Source organism: Coccinella septempunctata, chromosome 2 (assembly GCF_907165205.1).
Source record: "Coccinella septempunctata chromosome 2, icCocSept1.1, whole genome shotgun sequence".
Taxonomy (NCBI): domain Eukaryota; kingdom Metazoa; phylum Arthropoda; class Insecta; order Coleoptera; family Coccinellidae; genus Coccinella; species Coccinella septempunctata.
Genome location: NC_058190.1, coordinates 42,288,676 through 42,311,038, shown reverse-complemented (window position 1 = coordinate 42,311,038; position 22,363 = coordinate 42,288,676). Strand labels below are relative to the sequence as shown.

General features: G+C 35.8%; 1 protein-coding gene across 1 annotated transcript; it reads left to right on the top strand.

The window, feature by feature from the left end:
* Positions 1 to 609: 609 nt before the first annotated feature.
* On the top strand, positions 610 to 3,246 carry LOC123308342. Its single transcript, XM_044890955.1, has 2 exons — positions 610 to 1,839; positions 1,983 to 3,246. Exons 1-2 carry the CDS (start codon positions 703 to 705, stop codon positions 1,986 to 1,988), a joined length of 1,143 nt encoding a protein of 380 aa, XP_044746890.1. The 5' UTR covers positions 610 to 702; the 3' UTR covers positions 1,989 to 3,246.
* The last annotated feature ends 19,117 nt before the right edge of the window (positions 3,247 to 22,363 follow it).

Genomic DNA, 22,363 nt, shown 5'->3' with positions numbered 1-22,363 from the left:
GGTTAAAAGAAACACTCTTTTCTATACAATTTTTTTTCGATTCAGCCCTGGTAAAAAGATATAGCCTTTTCAAATTTTCATAATGAGCTGTGCTACCCTTGGAAAAACAAAATACCTTGTATTTTAGCGGGAGATAGTCATTCTATTGAACATTCATACGATGAAATGGAATGAACAGTGATCAGAACTACTTGCAAGTTTTTATTTATTCCGAGAAAAGTATCGAATGTATCGAAATTTTGCAAGAGACTTTTTTTTCCAGAATTGAATGGGAAACCATAAGAGAATTTTATTTTTAGAAAATCTATCCCACGAAAACAATTTTTGAAGGAAAATCATAAGGGGTTGTTATTTTCAACCCCTAATAATAAAGTTATGAGATCTAAAAAAATTATGTGAGTAACATCTACTTATTGCTTCATATTATGTAATAGTTTCATGACTCAGTGTATTTAAGAACCCGTAAAAAAAATTCAAAACTGTCAACTCGTCATCGCCTTCCAAAGGCGGTATCTTGGAAGGGAGGTCGATTTCGAAAAAAATTTATAGGAACTACCCCTACTTATTGTCATCGAGGAATCATCTTTTAACTTTAACTTTTAATATATCGCGAACCGAATGCACACCGTACTCGTTCGATCCCGAAGATTCGAGTTTATAACAGTGTATTTTGTTTAAGAAAATTCGGAATAATTTTATATTATGTCGGAGAAAAACGAGAACGAAAAGATTAACGCAAGGAAGAAACAAATAAAGGCAAATAGTGGTCCAATAACTAGGAATTTGTCAGGGAAATCTAGAACCGATTCAGTTCTCCCGGAGGTAAACAACACCATTATCTCGAAGGAAGTGAAAACAGCTGGAACCACCTCTGATAACGTGAGCGATATTATGAATGAAGAAGTTATCAATGAACATAATGTACGAGGGCAGGTTCAAAACTTAAAGGAACAACAACAGGATGAATATAACGAAGTTTTCACACCAAAGAAGACCGTAATGCGTACTCCACCTGAAGTCAAGAGAACAGGAGATGGACACATAGCAATATCTGGACCATCCATAGGAAAAATAGATATGAACCTACCATTAGTCAGTAGAGATTCGGAAAATACGGAGAATATAATAGAGACTATACTTGATGCGCTAAGAAATCTAAATGATTTTTCGGAGAAAGAAAAACTTGAAAAGACGGATCAAGAACAATTAAGGAAGGCAGTTTTCAAACTCCACGAAAAAGTGACTAAACTTGTTTATAGATTTGGAAAACTCGAAACAGAAAACCGCAAAGAAAATCATCCTAAAAGTAATATCCTCAAGCCCGACGAAATTAATAGAGATACAGAGATTGACAGAGAAGTATACCAGGAAAATCATTCACAAATCAAGACTTACAGTTCGATACTCACTACAAGGAAAAATACGGAAACAACTAAAACTCAAAAATGGAAAACTCCGGAAAAGGAAAATAAATATGAAATATTGATAAATTCAAATAATAGAGAAGAAACTTGCGACATCGTAAAAAATGTCAAGCTAAAATTTAAAGAATTGGGCAAAAATGAAACTCTAAAAAATATTAGACACTTGCAGAAAGGAGGAGTAATATTTGAATGCTATAATGACGAGCAACAAAAACGGATTCAGGAAATTTTGAAAAAACAAGGCAGTCTTCAGACAAAGAACATACAAAACAAGGATCCAATGATTATGATAACGGGAATCAAGAAAGGCTATCAAGAAGATATCTTCAGGAAGGAGCTGATAGAAGATAACCCGCAGATGACAGAAATTTTTGGCCCACAGGTGGAAAATAGCCTCAAATTCATCGCAAAAAAGGTATGTAGGAATAATATGAAAGAAAACTGGATATTTGAAACATCTCCGCAGGTTTTTAAATGGCTGATTAAAAACGAATCGTTACACTTTGACCTCACTAAATTGTATGTTCAAGAATTTGTGGATATAGCAATGTGTTTTAGATGTAGTAACTTCGGGCATATAGCCAAACATTGTCGAGCAGAGCCATGCTGTCACAAATGTAGTGGTAGACATGAATCGAAGGAGTGCACCAATAAAGATCCATTAAACTGTCCAAATTGCAAACGTTTGGGTATTAAGGATAGGAGACACTCTGCAAGAGATCAGAAATGTCCAGCCTATATACAAAGAAGGGAAAAGCAACGCCAATATATCAACTTCAATGGTGATGGTGATGAGCAAACTGATTTTTTATGAAAGAATCGAATCCAGGGACAACTAAACAAAATCAAGTAAGTGACAACTGTGGAAACTTTAGTATTATACACCAAAATGTACAATCCGTGGGTAATAGTATAGACTTAGTAAATGCTCTACTAGAAAGTAACGATGATTGTAAATGTCTATGTATCTCAGAACATTGGAAAACACAAGAACAATTGAAATGTTTCAATGTTGAAAACTTCAAACTAGCTGCTAGCTTTTGTAGGAGGAATGGTTATGGGGGTACAGCTATATATTTGTCTGAAAAATTGGAATATAAAAAAAGAAAAAAAATTGAAATGCTTTCATCGGAGAGCATATTTGAATGCGCTAGTATTGAATGTAAACTCAAGAAAGAAAATATTATTATAATATCAATATACAGACCCCCTAAGGGAGATTTCAAAATTTTCCTCGGGAAGCTAGAGCTGATACTGCATATGATCATATCAGAGAACAAGAAGGTATTTGTATTGGGAGATTTTAACGTTGAGCTGCTCGAACATAATAATTTTGGATCACAACTTCTGGCTGTATTAGCGTCTTTCAATTTGTATCCTTCAATTTTTGAAAACACCAGAATAACACCTACCTCAAAATCATGTATCGATAACATTTTTACAAATTTACCTGATCAGTGCATCTCAAGTTCAGTATTGTTTACGACAATTTCAGACCATACAGCTCAAAAAATTGTACTCAGTTTAGATTTACAGACAAGGAATTCCCCTTATTATAAAAGATTTTTTGATGTGATGAGTAAAAATGAATTCTTTGATGACTTAAAAGAACAAAACTGGAATGAAATTTACGAGGTAGATAATGAGAATGTGAATAAACAATGGCATATTTTCATGAAAATCTTTATGACTATATTTAATCAAAAATTCCCGAAAAAATTATTCAATCAAGGCTATAAATCTAGGCAAAAACTATATGAGACAAATGAAGCGATCCAACAGAAGAAAATTAAATTAGATAATCTCCTATTTTTGAAACAATTAAATGGACATTATAAAGATTTGTATTGTGCAGAAAAAAAAGAATATGAAAAATTATTAGTAAGGGCCAGATCGGAAAATTATGAAAATAGAATAAATAACTCTGACGATAAGAATAAGTGTATGTGGACTATTTACAAGGAAATTACTGGCAAGACGAAAAAATCAAGTGAATGCTTTATCGATGGAAATACAAATGAGGTAGCAAATGCCTACAATAAATATCTAATCGACATTATCCCAGACTTGATGAAAACTAGTGAAGAAGGAAAAGAATATACTTTCAAATTCGAAAACGATAGATCAATAGTATTGGAGCCAGTTACAGAAGAAGAACTAATAGCACTGAATAAAAAGTTAAAAAACAAGCATAGTTCAGGTGAAGATGAAATCCCAACTTCTCTTATTCGTGAAATATTGCCAGCAATTACTGAGATTTTTTGTCACATCGTGAATAACTCTCTCAAAGAAGGAATATTTCCAGACACTCTAAAGCTAGCAGCAATTCGGCCAGTGTACAAAGGCAAAGGGGATAAAAACTGCTTCGATAATTATAGACCAATAGGCTTACTCTCGGGGTTCTCAAAGCTATTCGAACAAGTGGTGTATGTTAGAGTGACCAAATTCCTAACAGAATGCAACATAATTACCGAAAGTCAACATGGTTACCTGACTAACAAATCAACACAAAGTGCTATTTTTCAGCTCACACAAGCAATCCTGAAATATTTAGAGAAGGGCAGTATGGGCATGGGCATATTCTTGGACTTGTCGAAGGCCTTTGATTGTTTAGACAGGAACATTCTCCTAAAGAAACTCGAAAAATATGGAATAAGAGGATGGGCATTAAAATGGTTTGAATCATATTTGAAAAATAGGACCCAAAGAGTGGTTATTCTGCAAGGAGGTACAATGACTAAATCAGACATTCTTGAGAACATGGTTGGAGTTGTTCAAGGCAGCATATTGGGTGCACTCTTGTTTCTCATATATGTGAATGACTTGAGCCTTATAATGGACCATTTGAACAGCTTGACTCGATTCATGGATCCTGTGATAGACCAACAAGATTCCAGCTTAACACAGTTCGCAGATGACACCAGTGTGGCAGTGCAAGGACCAAATATTCGATGCCTTGTTGAAAAAACTGATTTCGTTTTCGGTGCCTTGGTGGAGTGGTTCAGGAAAAATAAATTATGTATCAACAAGGATAAAACAACTGTCGTTATCTTTAGGACTAAGCAGAACAAAATAGAAATACCTGAAATGATTACCGTTGAAAATACACAGCTCGAAATAAAAAGTGTCTCGAAGTTCCTAGGTATTTATGTGGATGAGCAGTTGGACTGGTCTCATCAAATCGATTCCCTGAATAAGAAACTGAACAACATCTGCTATTGCATAAGAATTGTGTCAAAATATCTTAATGACACGGCCAGGAGAACACTGTATTTTGCTAATTTCCAAGGAAGAGCCCGATATGGTATAATATTTTGGGGATCTAGTTCTGCCATGCAAGATATTTTTGTTACGCAGAAACGTGTCATAAGAGTTATATTCAACATGTCCTATTTACAATCATGTAGAGGAGTCTTTAGATCGAAGAGAATGCTCACAATGTATGCATTGTATATATTTGAAATCCTTGTTTTCGTATATAAGAATAGTCAAGTATTTCCTCGGTCAAATCATTGCTACAATACGCGTAAGGACGACATTTTATACCCTATCCATCGCTTGACACTCTACGAAAAAAGCCCGTACTACATGGGTATTAAACTCTTCAATAAGCTGGATGACAAGATCAAGAATGCCACAGTCGAAAAACAATTTAGGCAGATGTTGAAGCAGTTCTTAATAAATCTTGAACCCTACAGTATAGAAGAGTATATGAGTTATAAAACTGATGGAAACAGATAGAATATTAATTTTGACGTCATTTCATTTCATATTTGTTTTTATTGTATAAAAATGTAATTTAATTTGAAATAAAGAAGCATTGAATTGAATTGAATTGAATCTTCCTAAGTCCTTCGCATTTATTTACAGACACCCTGTATTTTGGAAAGATGGAGTAATTCAAGAAAGCACATACGTTTAGTTGCAGAACATCAACTTTCAAAGTTTCATAGCCTACTTGACGACGATTTTTTTTAACGTACGTTATTTCTGCATGAAAGACGCTTAGACATCATACGAGACCAGTTTTTTTCTACAACCGAATGATTCATAATTATAACATATTCTTATAGAATTCTTCTAGTAATGAAAGCTTTTACTTAAGCGGTGAATGAAACAATCGGAAGGAAGTTTTCGTTGACCCAACCTGCCTTTCCGAAAATGTTCGTCTACCTCAGGACACCTTCCTCGAGTCAATGGCCTCCATTATCGCCATAAAAGAGCCATTTGGAGCATCCGGATTTTAATCAATCCCGTAAATGATTTCCTGATAGTTTCAATTCCGTTTCCACTAAAAATCGCGGTTATATTATGCACATACATAGTATTCCTATTGCTGAATAAACATCAGATTTTGCCGCTCTGATAAGCTCTAAAGTTAAACAAAACGTAATTGGGGTTTGCCATCGTTCAACGCCACCGTATAATGGACATAAACAATATTTGCTGATATTATATTCGAACATACCGCTAGGCCATATGTGAATGGCGAACGTTGGTTGGTATTTACCTTGGCTTCCTGATATCACGCTTCATTATTAACAGCTACTTGATGGAATCTATTCATCATAAGCAGAAGAAAATGGTCATTGATGGATGGTAGTCGCTGTATCTGGCACTTGGAACAAATGCGCAGCCGACATTGAACGGTAGTACGACATTATTTTTTTTTCCTTTCATATGGTGTTTCTGTTATGTGAAACGATTTAATTGGCGTTTATTAGCATCGAGTGATGAAGGAGGCAATTTCGAGAAACTTTATTGCCTCCTTTACATACAGGCTGGTCAAACGAAAACGTAACACCTCGATTTTCCGAGTAACTTCAACCCCCTTGCCTTGATTTTGAATAGGAATGAGGGGTGTTGAGATAACTAATTTTGAAGATCGTATCGAGTAGTGTCTGACCTTAAAATTTCTCTTCAAAATATCCATCGAAGTTTTTCAAATGGCAACCTATATATTTTTTTTATTTATCATGTAGATCAGGTTAAAATGAGAAAAAAATATATTTAAACTATTTATGCAGCCCTCGTGCAAGTATTGGAGAATGCAGAAGACCAATAGACCATCTTTTTCCAACAAGAGGCTTCTCTGTCCAGGTTTGGTCAGTGCAATTTATCTCTTATTCACGTATTTACCTAGATACATACAGTGTGTTAAAAATTATGGTTGTTAAGAAACAAGACAAGCGCGAGACGAATATTAAGGTTATTAATTTGAACGAGCTATTAGAGAGACACAATAGTACCGTAAAAATTAGAAATCGAATTCAATAATGACAGGATGAAAAAATTTCCCATCACGATTATCATTGACATACACATCAGTCAAACAGTGAATTTTTGCACGCGCTCAGTGTTCGATTCCCAACGATTCAGCGTACAGCTCATATTTTCACTTCTCGATAGTCGTACATTAGTGAAAAGAATATTGATGAGAACTTCTTCAAATCGTTCTTGGAAAACGGACAGCACCGTATGTTTGATGATGATATTCTCATGAACACCCTGTATCTACGGTTCAAACAGCGTATAGTGCACTAACACTATCCTCGTATAATGAAAAAATTGAAATGGGTGAGTAATTTTTCGAAAAAACTGCCCCAGTAGAGATGAAAAAAGTTTGACCACCGTTTTCACCATTTTTTAATAAGAATCCCAATACTCATAAACGAGTTTGTACCCGAGGTGTAGCATGCTGCACCATGAAATAACGAGTAATTGGCTGTTTTTGGTATAACCAGAAATTGTAGTAGTCTGCAAATATTTTGGGAAAAAAGTTCATTGCCCAAAACCCTCAAACATGAAAATTTTCAGTACAAAATTATGATAAGCTTTCCATAAACGGCTAATAGTTGAATCGCCCTGTATATATTTTCATAGAAAATAGATCAGGTGGGCAAAAGATCGAAATGATATTCATAAATCACTTGTGATTTAGGGTCTACGTTCAGAAACACAGAACACTCAACTTGTTAAATGTCACATTATCAGTAGGACCGCAGCCAGTAATGAAATTTTGAAATTGACACAGATATGATTGAAATTTTGATGAGATAAAAGTTATCTCTGAGCACTGGTGGACAAAGTATAGTATTTTTCTCGCATACTGCGTTATATCCTTGAATAATAGCCATAGTGGAATGAAATACTACATAGGTACTAGTAATATTTCAAATGGTTCAAATCAAAAGTGACTATAATTCATTACCACGTTCCAATCAAAATCAAACGATACCTAATTCTCATTAGGTATACTTTCACAAGTTGGATTACAGCGATGAGCTCGAAAATGTCGAATTCAGTTATTCTTCCTGATCTAGAAAACACGTCCGAAAATGAATTATAATAGGCGTATAATTGGTTCAAGAGAATACCGTAATTCTGAAAGTGTATTCGAGAGAAAGAAGCCTTGCTCAGCATATGGTGGATCGTGAACATTATTGTACTAAGTAAATAGCTACTTTTTATTTCGGGAATGTATGTAACGGTATAAGTGATGTTGCCAGCCTATGATTATTCTGTGAAAACGATCCATTCTCTGGATATTTTTTGATAGCATGGTATCGTAATTGGCATCGATAATGAAAGTTTTTTGTTTCAATGGTGGTGTGGATGAGTGGAGCCATGGGTCTTGGTTGACAGAGATAATTGGGAATGTTTTATACAATCCTGTTTGTTCAGATACTTGTGATTGGTTCATTTCGTATGAATAAAGACACAGAAAAGGAAACAATAAAAATAATCATAAAAAGTACCTATGTATTTCAAGCTGAATAGATTAGGTAGGTATTTATGTACCAATGACGAAAGACTGTCTATTTTAATCGATCCTGCAAGCAGACTAGACAATAGATAGTTTTTGGCCATTTATTCGTCGACCTTATTTACCTCAGCACAGGACAGTTTTTATCATAGGCACTTGTTCGCACATTAAATCGAGGTTTCCAGATGCAAAATCAACATAGATGTTTTTAAAACGCAGTTTGGACACTAAAGAAAGGGTTTGGCAGTATTTCTATTAGTTGTATTACATTCCATTTATGCTCATTTTATAATTCCACAGGTATTCAGAAATTCAACTTATTTGAAAAGGAGATCAGTTTGATTACCCTCAATTTGCAAATCAAAAGAGCTTCAAGCAGAGTTATCAACCTCTACAGACAATGCACAACTTCCTACTTGTCTCGATCTCACATTACTCAATACCATTTATTATTGTCACTGCTTAAGGATTCGAGTCTGACAGTCAGGTTCAAGTACAAGGAGAATATTAATTGCGATATGGTTCGGAAGGATTGTGAAAATTCCTGCAAGTGCTCGAAACACTCCCAGACCCAACACTCCTCGTGGTCGTTCTTTTCCTAGTATTGGAATAAAGCTGCGACGATCTCTAGCGCGAAAGATGCACAAACTGATTACGATTGTTTATGGTACTCCCACAATGAGAGATTTGCGGAAAACAAACATGGGCGGATACATAAGACTGGAGTGAGATTTTTCAGGAGTTTTTATTGAAATGAATTATGATTCTGATAGGATTAGGATTGTTAGAATCACTAGTAAGATAAGTTCATGATAAAAACCTTTGCTATGTATAATTGCAACATTGCATGTATAGCTAGGTCACGTAATATGTTCTCCGTACTGAAGGTATGTATGTAGAGGTAGATATAAAAATAGCCTCCCGGAAAAAAAAAACGCCTTTCCCCATGTCTGTAATATCCAGTTTGTCCTATTTCTGAAGGCTTGATCTGCTATTCCCTAGCATGACGAAATGCAGAATTTTTGGCAGATACAATTACTATGAGGAATTGCAATACTGCACTTTTCGTATAAGAACCTGCAACGTTTCTAGACCTCAAAAAAATATATTTTTTCTTGCTCTGCAAACCAGACCTCCACAGCTTTTATTACCTCCTCCTTGGAAGAAAATTTACGACTTTTTAACCCTTTTTTCAGTTGAGGAAAGAGTTGATAGTCGGATGGAGCTAAATCTGGTGAATAAGGGGTGTGTTCTAGTAATTCAAACCCTAGATCACGAATTTTTTGCAAGGCAACATGAGATTTTTGTGCAGGCACGTTGTCCTGCAAATCAAAACACCTTTTGATAGCTTTACGCTTCTTTCCTCTTTAATTTTTTCCCATCAGTAATGTCGAACAGTAATCTCTGGTTCTTGTTCTACCCTTATCCAAAAAATCAATCATGATTACTCCATGGCAATCCCAAAAAACTGAAGCAAGAACTTTTCCAGCAGATTTTTGGACACGAAACTTCTTAGTTCTTGGAGAACCAGAGTGTCGCCATTCCATCGATTGTTGCTTTGTTTCTGGATCGTAGAAATGTACCCAAGTCTCATCCATAGAAACAATTCGGTTCAAGAAGTCTACATTGTTTTCAAATCGAGCTCAGATAGAACGCGATGCTTCTACCCTTGCTCGCTTTTGGTCAACATTCGAACATTTGGGGATCCATTCTGCAGCATTTTTTCTCATGTCCAAATTGACGTGAACTATATGATGAACGCGTTCGGATAAAATATTCAGTGCTTCAGATATCCGTTTTAGTCCAATTCGACGGTCTGATAAAATCATGTCATGAACTGCATCGATATTTTTGGGGACTGACACAGAAACTGGTCTTCCCGATCCGTCATCATCTTCAATGGAAAATTTACCTCTTTTGAAGCTTACAGTCCAATTTTTCACGGTCGCATACGAAGGACATTGATCAACAAGGTTATTGAGCATATCTTCGTAAAACTGCTTACCTCTTAACCCTTTTGAATAAAGGTACTTGATGGTGGCTCGATACTTCAATTTTTCGATTTTCACAATTTCGGTGGAGATCTTCTTTCTTTTAATTTATTGCGTAACTCTGGTTTACTTTTTTGACCTCAAACTTCACACTGACATTTCTAATGGGTTATTTTTTGTTGCTATGGTAACGCAATTTTTTTATGCATGAAACTGGCATAGGCTAACTAGATATCAATACATCCTCGTATATGCCTAGCACCTGCTGAAACTGGATGAGCTGCCAAAGTTGAAACAATTTTTCCCACCAATTTCTGCAGAATAGATAATATCCCTCTGATGCAAGCCTAAACGACTAAGCTCTTCATTTACAATCCGCAAAATGACATATTAGTTCATTGTTCTCCACGCGTCATAAATAATTTCTGATAAAACTTCGGCCACGCGACTTTATCCAACCGAGACCGAAGCCTACTATAATTAATCGGTCATTTATTTTCGTGATGGCCCGTCAATAAACCATCGGTCAGGTACATTGACATGCGGATTAACAGTGTACTTATTTATATTTACAGTGCATGAACCTGAAGATTCAGCGGCGCACCAAAATTCCAACATCACGTACTTCCTGGGTTTGTTCTGGGTGGTGCAGAAATGACCTATTCTCACTGCACGCAAATGAGGACGTTATGGATTGATAATATGAAATTTCAGAAGGAAGAAGGTCAAATAAACCCAATTGGATACTTCGAAAGGCGATTCTAATATTGGGAGTAGGTATAAATTAGTTCGGTCGTTTCAAAATAAATGGCTTTGACTGTTAAATGTCTCATAGTTGCAGCTGATTCTACTGCTTTCAGAGAGGTTAAACCACCATTCTATGATATTCAGTGCATATCGCTTTGAATTGCGTACTAAAACTGCTTTAATTGTCGTAAAAGTGCGACTGAAATGCATCGAATTATTGTGGAGAACAATGTCCGTACATCACCAGTTTCCTTTTTGGAGTTTTCACAAATCCATTCGGTTCCTGGAATGTACCCTCTCATTATTTAAATTCCATTATTATGACTTTACGATATCTTTATTTCTATTGCAGCATCATGAAAGCTAGAATACTCCAATCAATTCAAGCACCTGATCCGTCAGAATACAGTGCGCAAAAAAAATTAACGCACATTATGGCAATCTCAAATTTATTCTACAACTGAAGGTGTTCTCAATGATAATTATTTTTATCAGAATTATGCATGCATATGTTATCCACTTTCAACAGTTTTCTTCAATACTGATGCTTTTTCCCAACAGGAATAAAAAAAGATGATATTATCAGATTTTGAATGTACCTATTGGCTCCATTCTAAAATCAGTTGTTCTTGATCAATTCTAGTGATCAATATTTCTTTCGTTTGATTTTCTACACTCGATCGCTATGCAACGCGAAACACGCAATTTGACCCAAGAGGAATGTGCCCAAGCGGTAGTTTTGCGAGAAGGGTGGACATACACAAGAATTGCAGAAAGGTTTGGAGTTTCCCATACAAGTGTGTCCAGAATGTTGCAGCGATTCAGGGAGACAGGTATGAAAGTCCGAAGACCAAGACAGGGTAGACCACGGGTAACAACTGCCATTCAAGAACGTTACTTGAGAGTTTCTTCGTTGAGACAACGGTTTGCAACCGCTCGCCTCCTTCAAATTCAGCTTGAGCCAACTCATGAGGTGCAAATTAGCACTCAGACAATAAGAAATCGCCTCAGAGAATATGATTTAAGGCCTCGTGTCGCGGCAAGAGGTCCAGCTATTACCCCAGCCCATCGAAGGGCGCGTTTGGATTTTGCGAGAGAGCATATCCATTGGGAAGAGGCCGATTGGGAAAGAGTTCTCTTCACAGATGAATCTAGATTCTGCCTCTACCATTGTGATCGACGTTCCCTTGTATACAGACGTCCACATGAAAGATATGCTCAGTGCAATTTCCTGAATACTACTGGTTTCGGGGGAGGATCGATTATGGTATGGGGTGGAATATCTTTGACTGCTCGCACAGACCTAGTGGTCGTTGATAATGGAGCTATGAATGCTGATAAGTATATAAGGAACATTCTTGAAGAGCATGTAGTGCCATTTGCCCCATACATTGGTGAAAATTTCATTTTTATGGACGATAATGCCAGACCCCATCGTGCGCGCATCGTTCAGGAGTACCTCAAAGAGGTTGAAGTCTCTCGAATGGAATGGCCAGCAAGAAGTCCAGATCTCAATCCGATTGAGCAGGTTTGGGACAACCTCAATAGAAGGCTGCGAAGTTCAGAAAATCATCCAGCTACTCTTAATGACTTAGGAATCCAACTCGGAGAAATCTGGGAAGGATTAGATCAGAACATTTTAAGATCACTCATTTTGAGTATGAACCGTCGTTGCCGAGCTGTAATTAACGCAAGGGGTGGAAATACCAAGTATTAAATCACTTATCAGCATTTCAGTATTTTGAAAATTGTTCATTTCTCTTCTTTCACATAAGATTCTGTGAAATCCTGAATTTTTCTTCCATTTAATGTGTCTTGTTTCGTTCAAAACCTTCCCGAAAGAACATAAAAAATAAGTTATAAAGTCAATGTAGAGTTAACTTTCATTAAAATTGAGATTTTCAGAATGTGCCTTAATTTTTTGCACAGTGTAAATGGCTTTGGCTGTTATTAATGTCTCATAGTTGTAGCTGATTCTACTGCTTTCAGAGGGGTTAAACCACCATTTTATGATATTCAGTGCATATCGCATTGAATTGCGTAAAAAACTGCTTTAATTGTCATAAAAGTGCGACTGAAATGCATCGAATTATTGTGGAGAACAATGTCCGCATATCACCAGTTTCCTTTTTGGAATTTCCACAAATACATTCGGTTCCTGGAATGTACCCTCTCATTATTTAAATACCACTATTCTGACTTTACGATATCGTTCATCAATTCAAGCACCTGATTCGTCTGAATATATCGAAAAGCTTACAGTTAAAAGCTTCTAAATCAATATAAAAAATCAAGGGAATCCTTCATAACAATTACGACCGTCAGAATGATTCTGGCCCGAAATACTCCAGTTTGCTGAACTCCTTCTCTTCTTCCGATAATTTCCCTTAGAAAAGCATCCGATCCCACAGGAAAAATCCGATTTCATCCTTATAGGCACTAATAAAGAAAATTCATACCCATAAGAATGGGTGGATGTGCAGAATTGATTATAATTAGCCATCTTCCAAGTTCACGGTGCTGAAAGCTTGATCTATTAAGTCTGGCGAATACATAATATTACCATTGAATGGAATTATCCACCTACGGTTGGTGGAGCATCATCAATGATGTATGCACTTGCTCATTATGAGGGTTCATATGGTACCTGATGTATGTAATCGGGAAAAACATCAATTAATTCCCGTTCGATCAGAAATTCTTATTACCGATAACATTTCATAAAATATCATCAATATACCTACCAAAAGAATATACACTGCGCAAAAAAATTAACGCACATTCTGAAAATCTCAATTTTAATGAAAGTTAACTCTACATTGACTTTATAACTTATTTTTTATGTTCTCTCGGGAAGGTTTTGAACGAAACAAGACACATTAAATGGAAGAAAAATTAAGGATTTCACCGAATCTTATGTGAAGGAAGAGAAATGAACAATTTTCAAAATACTGAAATGCTGATAAGTGATTTAATACTTGGTATTTCCACCCCTTGCGTTAATTACAGCTCGGCAACGACGGTTCATACTCAAAATGAGTGATCTTAAAATGTTCTGGTCTAATCCTTCCCAGATTTCTCCGAGTTGGATTCCTAAGTCATTAAGAGTAGCTGGATGATTTTCTGAACTTCTCAGCCTTCTATTGAGGTTGTTCCAAACCTGCTCAACCGGATTGAGATCTGGACTTCGTGCTGGCCATTCCATTCGAGAGACTTCAACCTCTTCAAGGTACTCCTGAACGATGCGCGCACGATGGGGTCTGGCATTATCGTCCATAAAAATGAAATTTTCACCAATGTATGGGGCAAATGGCACTACATGCTCTTCAAGAATGTTCCTTATATACTTATCAGCATTCATAGCTCCATTATCAACGACCACTAGGTCTGTGCGAGCAGTCAAAGATATTCCACCCCATACCATAATCGATCCTCCCCCGAAACCAGTAGTATTCAGGAAATTGCACTGAGCATATCTTTCATGTGGACGTCTGTATACAAGGGAACGTCGATCACAATGGTAGAGGCAGAATCTAGACTCATCTTTGAAGAAAACTCTTTCCCAATCGGCCTCTTCCCAATGGATATGCTCTCTCGCAAAATCCAAACGCGCCCTTCGATGGGCTGGGGTAAGAGCTGGGCCTCTTGCCGCGACACGAGGAGATTTCTTATTCTCTGAGTGCTAATTTGCACCTCATGAGATTGCTCAAGCTGAATTTGAAGGGGGCGAGCGGTTGCAAACCGTTGTCTCAACGAAGAAACTCTTAAGTAACGTTCTTGAATGGTTGTTACCCGTGGTCAACACTGTCCTGGTCTTCGGAATTTCATACTTGTCTCCCTGAATCGCTGCAACATTCTGGACACACTTGTATGGGAAACTCCAAACCTTTCTGCAATTCTTGTGTATGTCCACCCTTCTTCTCGCAAAACTACCGCTTGGGCACATTCCTCTTGGGTCAAATTGGGTGTTTCGCGTTGCATAGCGATCGAGTGTAGAAAATCAAAGGAAAGAAAAGCTATTGGTCACTAGAATTGATCGAGAACAACTGATTTCAGAATGGAGCCAATACATTCAAAATCTGATAATATCATCTTTTTTTATTCCTGCTGGGAAAAAACATCTTTATTGAAGAAAACCGTTGAAAGTGAAAACATATGCATGCATTATTCTGATAAAAATAATTATCATTGAGAACACCTTCAGTTGTAGAATAAATTTGAGATTTCCATAATGTGCGTTAATTTTTTTGCGCAGTGTATTTGTCTATTTCAGGCTAAGAAATGACCAGTTTTTTAACCATATCTATACAGACTGGTTTTTGTGCTATCGTCAGTTCTCACAAAGAACTATTACAATTTGCATTTGATCGTCTCACAATACGTTGTGAAGAACTGCTGCACTTTGTATATCATGCCTATAGAGTGAGAAGACGATAAACTTTTCAACAGCTTAACGAGTTTGGTAGTTTCTTCATAAATTCCAATGATCAGCAGCCATTGCTAATTTATACCAGCTACTGTGATATCTCTGAGTGTGAACCTATCAATTTGACCGCTGCATCCTTCAGGACTGTCTGAATATAATAATTTATTCCATAATTCAAAGATATCTTCAAATTTATCGATCGGTAACTTTTGAATGGGGTTTCAGCGAAGTTCTTCTCTATTAATATTCCAAAGTCCATGGTATTCCTGAAGAATGTTGACCAATCAGTCCACCCGATTATAACTGAGTTAACCGCAATGAATTATCACGTATTTAGTGATGCTGAAAATCTGAATACGCGAATAACTTCAGTACTGCCCACCATTTTACGCTTTAACTCCAGGCTACTTGATATGTTCCAGATACCGCAGAGTCTCAATGTGTGGGCAGGATTCTTAAGAGCCTATATAATCAGTCCTTTTTTCTCATTCCGGATAATTTAATCGAGAAAGCTTATCTTGATTTGACATAGATAGCATTATTAAAAGCATACACTGTAGGATTAGAATAATTCCGCATCTTCGAAAGTGAAATGGACTCGCTAATGACTAGAAATTTATGTACCTAGTTGATAGTTGATATTGAATTGAGGTACTGGAATGTATGATGGAACAGATGAGGTTTCTATCAATCTGCAGAAGAATCTCTTAACGATGTTGATGTACTGCCTTAGTAATGGCCATAGACTAATAATAAATTATCGATGAATTGAGCTATTACTCCATGGTGATGGGAATATCTGACAATAATAAGGTAATACAATAAAATAATCATAAAAAATAGTTGAGAGATAAGAATTTCAGTGATATTTATAATTTTTTGCAGGATTAAAGTCCCCACAAATACTATATTGCTTATAATAGAAAATGCTAGTACATATATAGGTATATATGATTTCAAATATATAAGGCTCTATGTCTGAGAATATTGCTCAATTCATTTTCAATTAAAATTATAACCCCAATTTTTATGGCATTAATGGAATTTATTGAAGAAGAATGTAGATATGGAAGAACATCATTTATTGAATTTAAATTATCTGATCATATTTCGAAGATCCATATTGTGTATTCACAAATGACATAAATATAGGGCATGTTCATGATATCCAGATGACTTGTGGACTCATTTCGGTATGTTTTAGATATAGTTGTACCTACCGCAGCCACAAGGAAATATTTCAATTGCTCATGATGTCGGATACATTCACGGTTGGCTTGATGTAACACAGAATATCTCTTAACACAAGATGTAATTATCTTCTGAAAGTATACGATTGTTCTGGAAGATGGTATATTGAAGCATAATTCATTTAGTGGTTGTCTTATTGTAGAATGAAATGACTTCGCTGTTTGGTTTGAGGTTACTCTCAGGTATCGTATATCATTTTCAGACGTTGACGTTGCTTTGATATCAATTAGAAAACAACCAAAGTTACAATGTTCAAATATCTTCACTAGTTGAGTTTGCCCTATACATATCTATTTTCCAAGAAAAGCTTCTGCTTCACATCAAACGAAAGGGTTTTCCTGCAATAATTCTCAATGTTTTACGATAAAGTTCATAAATTGAATGCACGGTTCTTTATTACTTTCAAATAAGTGCTTACTTACCTGGCCTACATTATGAGAACTAACCCAATACGAGGATATATTTAAAAATTCTTAGCCTACTAAAGAACCAAACAAAATTTAAATGTCAAAATATTTTATTACTCAACATATTCTCCTCTTAATTGGACACATTTATTACAGCGAACCTGCAACGTCTCTATACCTTCTACCCTTATCCAAAAAATCAATCATGATTACTCCATAAATGAAGCAAGAACTTTTCCAGCAGATTTTTGGACACGAAACTCCTTAGGTCTTGGAGAACCAAAGTGTCGCCATTCCAACGATTGTTGCTTTGTTTCTGGATCGTAGAAATGTACCCAAGTCTCATCCATAGTAACAATTCGGTTTAAGAAGTCTTTATTGTTTTCAAATCGAGCACAGATAGAACGCGATGCTTCTACCCTTGCACGCTTTTGGTCAACATTCAGACATTTGTGGATCTATTTTGCAGCAATTTTTCTCATGTCCAAATTGACGTGAACTATATAATGAACGCGTTCGTATGAAATATTCAGTACTTTAGATATCCGTTTTAGTCTGATAAAATCATGTCATGAACTGCATCTATATTTTCGGGGACTGACACAGAAACTGGCCTTCCCGATCGGTCATCATCTTCAATGGAAAATTTACCTCTTTTGAAGCTTGCAGTCCAATTTTTCACGGTCGCATACGAAGGACATTGATGACCAAGGGTATTGAGCATATTATCTTCGTAAATCTGCTTACCTCTTAACCCTTTTAAATACAGGTACTTGATGATGGCTCGATACTAAAATTTTTCGATTTTCACAATTTCGGTGGACATCTTCTTTCTTAATTTATTGCGTAACTCTGGTTTACTTTTTTGACCTCAAACTTCACACTGACACTTCTAATGAGTTATTGTTCGCTGCTATTGTAACGCAATTTTGTTTTTTATGCATGGAACTGGTCTAGGCTAACTAGATATCAATACATCCTCGTATCTCTATACTACATGATTCTATTCACTCATGAATAAACCACTAAAAAAATTTATGCACCCATCCTGTCCTGGATTTGATATACTATGTATGTAAAGGTAATTTATGGCGAATTTCGGGTAATATAAGAAAATTATGATTATGTTATGCAAAAGTCATTATTACTGTGATTACTGTGCGATTGACAAGAAGCCCTGGTACTATGAAAACTTCGAGTAAACCAGGAACATTCATCATTATTTCTTCATCCATTTTATGCATATCTCAATCTGAAATGGGTGGATGAAAACAATTTCATACTAATCTCACCATTTTTACAGCGAAACGAATTGGATTTGTAATGGTAAGGTTTGTTTTTGTAGCCTTTCCGGTTGACGTGAGATCGAAGGATTCCAAGCTTCCAAACCAAAAATTACCGGATGATATCTGGTTAGATATCACCAGTGGAGTCTTGCTTGAAAAACCTATGAAAGCTCCAAGTTATCATTATACTTGGTGGTTAGCTAGAGCTGTGTTGATATCTCCATGCCAATAATATATGTTATTACAGTTTTTTTTTTTTTGTATCGGACGTGATTGTTATAGAAATAAGTGCAACGATATTTTCCTATAAACCACATGCAATATAGGTATATGGAACGAAAATTCATCTGTGAAATTTTTATGCTTTCTAACAATTGGATATAACTAGCTGTGGTCTTCTTCCAGGTATGGGTAACCACAAAATACTTGAGGTGTCTGTTGAAGAATCAGAAATTGAAAAAAATGATCGCTCTCAACTTTCTTTCGATGTCCGAGGGAGGAATTTCCCCTCTCGCTCATTTCCGATGGGGTGGGGGATAGAAATTGGATGGAAATAAAGCTTGAATTTCCAAATCAAGTGGCAGTAATTGGAAAAACGTCATTTAGTCATATCAATCAGAGCCAACTTGCAGAATCAATTTCACGATAAAAACCACAGATCCCCCCAAATCGATCGAGTCAGGATAATTAGTACCAAAACACTTCCTTAAGAAGAACTGTCACAGGACAATGGTTCAAGGTGAAGGCAAGTCAAATTGATCATTCCCAATTTTACGGACTTAATTTGTTCCTCTCCAACGATGGTGACTATCATCTATTTCATTGTTCTATTGTTAGCTAAGTGCATGATGGAATTATCATTCAAATTGTGCATTCGATTATTTCGCTAACATATTCCACGACACGCCTTCAACTTCGCTCATTTGCAAGAAGCATCCATTAGGGTTTTCGAAGACTTATGTGGAAGATCTAGGGATATTGTGTTATTATACTGATGACACTCCAATGATATGATAATGTGTGCCCTGCTTCGTCTGAACTTGAACTTGCAAGAAGAAGATATACCTAATCAACCTGCAAAAATAGCCTATTCTGATGAATAAATCCAGAAGGAGAACAACAAAAGTCTAAAGATATTTTTAAAAACAAATAATTATGGTTAGAATTCAGATGTAGCTATAATATTTATCAGTTCAAACACTTACGTAAACATTTTTTCTACAATCATCAGATATAAGAGACACATATGAAAGAAAACTGAGTATGATGTTGATACATGAAATGATACATATCGATGCAGCTGTGCGTATGAGTGGAAATGTAACAAGATTTGAGGTAGAAGAGTCCAAAAATCCTCTAGGACTCAGGAGTTGTCAGGAGCATTAGACAAATTTTATACACAAGAAGACAATCCCGAACAACTGCTCCTCTATGCTCTATGTTGTTTTAAGACTTTTGATCGAGATACGTTAAGGAATTTCACTGTTGGCAATACTGCCAAGCCATTGTGCACCGTTTTGATAAGCTGCTGTTGAAAATTTTTCTTTGTTACGTGAAAATGCTCATCCAATGCAGCTCATTTTGTGTCGTTTGAGTGAAAAAGTCATTGAAGTATTGCTATGTCTACTCAATCTACAAACCTGAATCCAATCGAGCTTCCTTCAAAGAAGAGTTTACCCACATAAGGATCTTCATAAATATTTGCTTCATGGACTTCCGAAATCTTATAATCAAATATAGTGGGTGTGAGAGAAAGGTTGTGCTTAAGGGGTCCTGCTTAAATACCAACAGCCCCCTAAAGATGGCACCTGAAAAGCAATTTCAGAAAACTGACAGAAATGAAATTTTGAGACTTCTATCGGATAGAGAAGGTAATAAAAATAATTTTTGTGGTGTTTCCCTGTGATATCAGCATGATATCCGCCTACTAGATAAATATAAGTTCGAAGATAAGATAATTCCAGCCTATAAAACTCACACTCACACCTGTAGATAAACAATTTTTCCCAAAAACCGTTACTTTTAGCAAAAAATTACAGAAAACTCCACTTGCTCAAAATGGATCAATCTATTGTAAGCATATGAGGTCAAAATTCATCAGGAAACTGAGCCAACCCACTCTCCGAATGGCATCCTTCGCATCCTGCCTTCTTCAAGGATCATCTCCTACAAAATTCTTTGTTCCTTCCTTCACTGTAGAGATCAAGAGTTTGAATCTAATCCGAATTACTTCATATTAAAAATGATGTCAATCAAAAACCCCTTTCCAGAAATATCCTATAATGGTGTAAGGGAAGAAAAAGTGAGGAGGAAAGTAGGATTACCATTGTTTTGAATAAAATAACAGACATACATTATTCAGATGCAACCATCTGTTTCTGAAGGCCTTCACATAATTTATGAACTCCAGTAGGTATACCTTCATAGATTGTGTAAAATTCCAAACGCTAATATGAAACGAGCAAAGGAATAATCTATATCTACAGGAATTACAATGTAACAATCCAGACCATACTAGATTTATTCTTGTCCGACTTAATATTTATGAGAATCCATTCCTAATTTGCTGCTCTCCATCCCCAAGCCGTATAAATCTGGCTTTATAGACGGCATTTCATTTCGTTTTCAGTTTATAACGTTTCCGTAAGCTGTGACTCATTCAAGTAGGCCATTGACTTGAGAGGCAACATTTATATCATTATTTGCAATCGTTTGTCCCAAAACGAGGAAATCATTATGTCTAGGTTGAAGTGAGAAAAATAATGTAGTGGGTACATGGCGGTACTTTCTAGATAGAAGAAATTTATTTTCCCAGATTTCCTCAACGAAAATGGCGAAGAAATTTATCGAGTTGACCTATCGCTGTCCGTTCTATCTGGATTGCATCTTGGCGGTGTGAAGAGAAATGAAGAAAACACCAAGAAATTCTTTCTCAATAAGTCAGTAATACATACTAGGTTTTGTGTTTTTTATATCGCCCAGTATATAATTTTATTTACTATTGATGAGGAGTCGAGTGTTTCAACAGGACATTCTGTAGATTCAAGTAATACTTTCAGCTATTTGAGTCGTAGATGTCTACAACGTGGTAAATGAAGCACTTCTTGCAATTTAAAAATAAAAATAGAAGTGATAGTTTTGTTAAAAGGCTCACTTTATAGGCGTTTTCGATTCAGATTTCTGCACTCTTTCTCTGTTGATTTGCCGCACAGCAACTGCGTTTTATTCATGGTAGATAATCGACATTTCATGCGTGAAGACAGAAAATACGAATTATGTGGAGTAGAGAAGGTTTAATTTCAGTAATTAATTAGAAACTTAAACAGGATCCTTACTTAGTTTCAAGGTTATGGCGAAAGCACCCCATTTTATATTTTTATTCATTTACCCAAGCGAATATTTTCTCAATGACTAGTTGTAGATATTACAACAATCTCCATAAGAGATTTCATGTTAAAGTTAAGATAAACAACATTCTCTGATCTGAATTAAAATATAGGATATTTATTTGAGTTTTTGTATTTTGTTCAAGATTGCGTTGGTATAATTTCAAATCCATTCGAAACATACCGGATATTCAGTAATGTTAGCAAAAAATAGGTTGAATGGTGTGTGTGGCCCAATGCAAGAATAAAAGTGTCATAAATTGTTACTCTGTATAAAAATATCATTTCTTGGGTCATTCGTCTGCGGATTTTCGAAATATAACGTTCTACGTTCGAATGTAGTCCTTAGTTTGTTTCATTTTTGAGTATCTCACCTTCGAGAATTTCATTTCTATTCCAAATGGTCAATCTTAGGTTAGCAAAGTTTCAGAAGATAACACAGGTGATTTTTCTAGATGTACTAGTATAAAAATTTCACAGGTAATGCAATACAGGATTGAATACCTCAATGTATTCGATGATTGAGTATAATTCATGTTGAAATTCAAGATTTTATGTGTCAAAATTATTTACCATATAAAACGATGATTTTTTGACTGTTCATCATGAATTTTGAGGAAGAATATCGTAAAAGCATTTTCGAATTATCAATCCAAGACATGAATTTACAACAACTTGA